The sequence below is a fragment of the Nannospalax galili genome, unplaced genomic scaffold (assembly GCF_000622305.1).
Source record: "Nannospalax galili isolate Female #2095 unplaced genomic scaffold, S.galili_v1.0 scaffold185, whole genome shotgun sequence".
Taxonomy (NCBI): domain Eukaryota; kingdom Metazoa; phylum Chordata; class Mammalia; order Rodentia; family Spalacidae; genus Nannospalax; species Nannospalax galili.
The window spans coordinates 1,363,293-1,369,672 of record NW_008355474.1 but is presented as its reverse complement, the minus strand read 5'-3'; the positions used below and the strand labels follow the sequence as shown (position 1 = coordinate 1,369,672).

The 6,380-nt window shown below is 42.4% G+C and overlaps 1 protein-coding gene across 1 annotated transcript in view; it reads right to left on the bottom strand.

Annotated features, from left to right (window-relative positions):
* Nucleotides 1-6,380, bottom strand: part of Ap3s2 (adaptor related protein complex 3 subunit sigma 2) — a 53,855-nt gene that overhangs the window by 42,638 nt on the left and 4,837 nt on the right. The window contains exons 2-3 of the mRNA XM_008852805.3: nucleotides 5,329-5,420; nucleotides 4,580-4,691 (exon numbers count right to left, since the gene is read on the bottom strand). Of these exons, the coding sequence (XP_008851027.2) occupies nucleotides 4,580-4,691; nucleotides 5,329-5,420 (204 nt within the window). The remainder of the gene's footprint in view (nucleotides 1-4,579; nucleotides 4,692-5,328; nucleotides 5,421-6,380) is intronic.

The following is a 6,380-nucleotide window of genomic DNA, read 5'->3' as shown; positions in this document are numbered from 1 at the left end:
AACACAGGCCCACCTGCCCAGGGGTGGCACCACCCACAGTGGGCTGGGCCCTCCCACATCATTCATCAAGAAGATGCCCTTCAGACATGGCCACAGGCCAGTCCAATAGAGGCAATTCCCCGACTGAGGCTCCCTCAACCCAGGTGTGTCAAGTTGACACTAAAGCTATCCAGCACACACGGCTAGCCTCAATCTCACAGATGTCTATCTGCCTCTGCCTTCTGAGTGCTGGGATTAAAGGCATACACCACGATGCCCAGCCAATTTTTTTTTTATTTTTATTTAATGTTTATTCGTGTATTGCCTCCATGTTTGTAAGTGCACCCATGTCATGCAGTGGCCATGGAGGACAGAAGAGGCTGTCAGATCCCCTGGAATAGTTGTTAGCTGCCACGTGGGTGCTGGGATTCGAACCCAGGCCTTCTGCAAGAACAGTGTTCTTAACTGCTGAGCCATCTCCAGCCCAAATTTTTAAAAATTTCTATCTGTCTGTCTGTCTGCCTACCTATCACCTATCATGTGTATGACTGTTTCACCTGCACGTATATCAACCCATGGAGTTCAGAAGAGGGCATCAGATCCCTTGGAACTGAAGTTAAGGACAGTTGTTAGCTACCATGTAGGTACTGGGAACTGAACCCAGGTCCTCTGGGAAGAACAGCCAGTGTTCTTAACCACCGAGTCATTTCTCCAGTCCTGTTTTTCTTTTTTTTTTTTTTAAGACAGGTTCTCACTAGGTAGTCCTGGCTGGCTGAAACTCACCGTGTAAACTAGACTGGCCCTGAACATAGCAGTAATCCTCCTGCCTTGTCTCCCAGAGTGCTAAGATTAATAGTTATGCACTACCATATCTGGTCCAATTTTGTAAATTTATTGGAATCAGCATCAGGCATTCCATTATAAGTTAATTTCCAAATACTACCCTTAATTACTATGTAATATTTTCTTTTATGTTTTCTAGTAGTTTTTGTAGAAACAGGGAATCCAATGCTTTCTTGACCTCTCAACTCAGAAAGCATGACTGTCATGTGGAAGAAGACAACTTCAGGTGTTAGTCCTCATCTTCCACCTTGTTAGAAACAGGGACCCTAGTTGTTCCTCTCTTCATACGGCAAACTAGCTAGCCCACAGCTTCCAGAGGGTCTCCTGTCTCTACCTGCCATCTTTCTGCAGCCATGCCAGGATTACAGGTGTGAGTTCTGGAATCTAAACTCCCCAGGTCCAAAAGTCATGACTTCTTATTACTCTGATTCATGCCCCCTTATGGCAGAGGCAGAGATTTCCAGCTTGTCTATCCTATTGTTTTTCTTTCAGACTCCAATGAAATTGTAATGAAGTTTCATTTTAGTCTATTTATAAATTATTTTATCTTCAAGACTAAGGACTCACAAAAGGCACCCAAGGCAGTGATAATTCGTGCCTTGGCCTCCTCGATGGCTGGGACTACAGCACTACCATACTCAGCTTTCAGTTTTCTTAATTTTTTTTTTGAATCATTCATTTGATTTTAAAAGTTGGAATAAATATGAAATACTTTTGTTTTCATCAGTGCCTCTAAACTTCTTCCCTAAGATAGCACTGGCTCTTGGTTTTGCAAGTAAAATTAGCTGCTTTTCTGAAACTAGTGAGAGAGGGCAGGAGGTATACATACAGTGTGCCTTTGGAACACATAGTATCAGTTGGAGATTTAACTCAGTGGTAGAGCACCTGCCTAACAAGTGCAAATTCCTGGGCTCAGCCTTCAGGACTGGGGGGCAAAAATCACAAAAAGACCAAAGAAAACAAAGAAGTTGGAACACACATTATTTCTTTAAAAATAACTGATACCAAATACATTATATATTTGTACTCAAATAAACATGTTTCTTCTTCCAACTTAAGATGATTATTAGGAATATAATTTGGATAATTGTTTTTCTCATCATCCAACTAGGCAATTACATAAATTTGTCTTACTGCTATAATAGTTTCTAGGGGTTTTACTTCTGTGTATGTGTATACATGTGTGTTTGCTCATATGTATATGGGTGCATATGTGTATGCAAGTGTTCGTGCACAGGTGTACACCTGAGCATAGAGGTCAGAAGACAACTTAGGTGTTACTCCTCAGATGCCATATACCATTTTGTGAGACAGGATTTTTTTTTTTTTTGGTCTATTTGAGACAAAGTCTCCCTGTAGCCCCAGCTGGTCTTGAACTCACTATGTAGACCAGGCTGGCTTTGAACTCAGAGTGCTGGGATTAAAGGCATGCGCCACCATGCCTGGCTTGAGACAGGATTTTTTTTATTTTATTTATTATTTTTAGTTTATGTGTATGTGTGTATTGCCTGAACACAGGTAAGTGCACCCGTGTCACGCAATGTCCACGGAGGTCAGAAAAGGCTGTTGGATCCCCTGGGACTGGAGTTACGGACAATTGTTAGCTGCCATGTGGGTGCTGGGATTTGAACCCGGGTCTTCTGCAAGAACAACTAGTGTTCTTAACCGCTGAGCCATCTCTCCAGCCCCGAGAGAGGATTTTTAACCGGCCTAGAACTCATTTAGCAGGCTAACTGGTTGGCCATCAAGCTCTAAGGATTTGACTATCTCTGCCTCACTAGTGCTCATACTGTAAGAATAGCCACCATACCTGGCTTTTTTAACATGGGTTCTGGATATTGAATTCAAGTCCTCATGCCTGCAAGACAAGCACTTTACTGACTTAGTTATCCAAGCCCCTTATCACAGTCCCTGTTCTGCTTTTTTAAAAAAAATTTACTTATATATTTTTATGTGTATGAATGTTTTGCCTGCATATATGTAAATGCAATGCTCACACAGGCCAGAAGAGGGCACTGGATTACCCAGGACTGGAGTTACAAACAGTTGTTAGCCACCACATGAGTGCTGGGAACCAAACCAGGTCCTCTGCAAGAGTAGCCAGTGCTCTTAACAACTGAGCCATCTCCCAGCGCCCCTGTTGTTTTTTGAGACAGGGTTTCACAATATAGTTCAGGCTGCCTTTGAACTTGTGAGCCTCTAGCCTCAGCCTCAAGTGCTGAGGACTGCAGACATGTGTCAACATGCCTGGCAGGCTGTAAGGTTTTTTTGTTTGTCTTTTGAGACAGGGTCTCCCTGTAGCCCCAGATGGCTTGGAATTCACTATGTAGACCAGGCTGGCCTTGATCTCACCAAGATCTACTTCTGCTCCTTGAGTTTGGGGATTAACAGGGTGTGCCATCATGCATGGCATGCTGTAATAGTTTAAAAAAAATTTTTTTTCAAACAATTTGTATTCTTGGGATAAACACTATTTGATCACAACACAGGATGAGGATCCCATATCTAAAATGCTTGTGACCAGAAGAATTTCAGACATGGAACTTTTTTGTTTCAAATTTAGGAATAGCTGCACATATATGTTCTGGGCACAGGACCCAAGTTGAAACACAAAATTCTTTTATGTTTCATGGATACCTTATATAAACATAGTAGGAAAGAGGGGTTTTTTTGTTGTTTTATTTTTGTGGTACTGGAGATTGAACCTAGGGCCTTGCACGTCACACAAGTGCTCTACCACTGAGCTATAGCCCATCCCTCTTTTCACTTTTTATTTGAGATAGGGTCTGACTAAGCTGCCCAGGCTGGCCTCAAACTCACTCTGAAACCCAGGAAAGCCAAGTTATAAAAAGTAATTTTATACACTATTTTTGGTACACCTGTATTTTGACTGTAATCTGTTACATGGGGGCAGGTTAAAGTCTAACAAAAATCATATTTATGTATGCCAAGATTACATAGACTAAAGTACCAAGTTTCATTGTATGGCTATAAGAGAAAATAAAAAGTAAAAATGCTTAGGGGGGCTCAGATGGTAAAGTGTTTGAAGCACAAATATGAGGACCTAAGTTTGATCCCTAAGGACCCACATAAATAAGCCTGGTGCAGCAAATCCCAGCATTGGGGAGGTTGAGATAAGAGGATTCCTGGGGCTTGTTGGCCAACTAGTCTCGTTGAATCTACAGCTCTAGATTCAGTGAAAGACTATTTCAAAAAGTAAGGCGGAAGCTAGGCTCGGTGGAGTACACCTTTAATCCCAGCACTCCAGAGGCAGAGGCAGGCAGACCTCTGTGAGATCAGCCTGGTTTACATACCAAGTTCCAGGCCATCTGGGGCTACAGGTGAACCCTGTTTGTAAATTAATTAATTGATTGATTGATCGATCAATTAATTAAAATTAAAAAATTAAGGTAGAAAGCAATTGAGGCAGGCACCCAATGTCAACCTCAGACCTCCATATGCACAAACAAGGGCATACATCCTACACACATAAAGTACAAATTTAAATGTCATTTGGTTTGAGAACTGAAAGAAAATTCAAAACAAAAGCCAAGGGCTATTCTGGCTAGTAGAAACCAATACCCAACAGCTGAGTCTCAGAGGGTTGCTCAGGAGCTTTCTCAGAGCACCATCTGGTGGACATCTGGCAACTGCTATCAGTTTCAACAAGGAGACTGAGAAAAGGATCCAAAGGTTGGTTACTCAAAACCCCAAGAAAACTCCAAAGCAGCTGCCATCATTCACTGACTACACATACCTGGATGAGGTCCAAGATCCCAAGCTCACTCTCTGATGAATCCACACAAAATACAAAGTAGAGGGTAGCATAGTGCCGGTAAATCAGTTTGTAGTCAGAGCCACCAATCAAACTGTGGAAGACAACAAACATTTAAGTGTCTGCATCTTAAACATATTAAAGAGAACCCCTAGCAGGTATGGTGGTGCACACCTTTAATCCCAGCACTTGGGAGGTGGAGGCAGGTCAATGCCTATGAGTTCAAGGCTAGTCTGGTCTACAAAGCAAGTTCCAGGCCAGATGGGACTACAGAGAAACCTATCTCAAAAAGACAAGAGAGAGAGAGCGAGAGAGCAAGGGCGAGAGAGAGAAACACCTGTACCAAGAAATGAGAATGGGACTAACAGAGAAGAGGAAGGTGGAGCACTTCAAACAGGCCATTTCTACTGAATGAATGGCAACTAAGTTTGGCAGAGGAACTTAAAGCCACTTTACTTTACCTTTTCTCCTGCCAGTGCTCTCACGGCTAAACATCTGAGCTGAGTGACACTGAGGCCACATAATACAAGCATTTCCTAAAGAGATCTGGGTGTCTCCCAGAGCAGATCCAGCTAAGACCAGCTCAAGCTGCACCTGGTAGCCTGACACTTGAGTGCACAGGAAGCAGCAATAACAATGAAGGCCACAGAAAGTGGAGCTGGGGGTCGGGTGAGTTCGGGGTGGGGCTGGAGTGGGGCAGGGATGGTGTGGAGGTTGAAGCTGACATTTACCTTCCACCTTCCAAGAAGTTACAGATGTTATCATCTCGCTTGAGAACCAGATGGAAAGTCTCTCGAACAATCTGCTGTTGAATTTCTTCTGGCTATGGGACAACAAAAAAGGGGAGTCAGTGGGCAAGTCAGAAAAAGAACATCCATTGGTGGGGATGAACATTGAGGGGTTCCAAACTGGAAACAACTGGAAAAGATAAAGTGGTAAGAACATGAAGAAGAATTAAGACAGGACATATTTACCTACACATCTTGCTCACTAACCATCCCTTCTACAGGTAAGCTGAGACTTACACAGAGAAGGCGAAATAAACTGTCATACAAAATCAAAGAATATCTGATTCTCAAGTATTTTTTTTTTCCTGAGAAACATCTATGCCTGGCAAATAACAAATCTCAACAGTTTGAAGGACAAGATGTTATCTTGTGCAAATCTCTAAAAACTAATGTCATCTTTTTACTATGATGGAGGTACCACATATAAGATGCTATATTACTACTCACCAACAAAGGGTTACTGAGAAAAATAGAAATGTCTTTACAGATTAGAATTTTGGACAATTGAACAAGTAATTTTTTCACTTAATAATCACTATAATCCTGAGAAAGCTCAACTGTGAATGAACCATTATCAAAATCATATTTGATTTCCACTTATGAGTTTCATAGAGGTATGGCATAAATTTCTTTTCAAAAGCCATGCATGGTGGCTTATTCCTATAATCCTAGTTCTCTGGAGGCTGAGACAGGATTGCTGCCAAGTTAAAGGACAGCCTGGGCTATACGTCGAGTTCCAGACCAGTCTGAGCTAGAGAGAGCCCCTATCTCAACAAAACAAATCGGGGGAGGGGAAGGAAAGGGAGGAGAGGAGAGAAGAGAGAAGTGGATACCAGGGACTAGGAGGAGTTCAAGGCCAGCCTCAGGTGCACAGTAAGTTGGACAACAGCCTGGAGATTTTAAAAAATTAATAATGGGGTTGGAGAGATGGCTCAGTGGTTAAAAATACTGGTTGTTCTTGCAGAGGACCTGGGTTCAGTTCCCAGCCATCACGT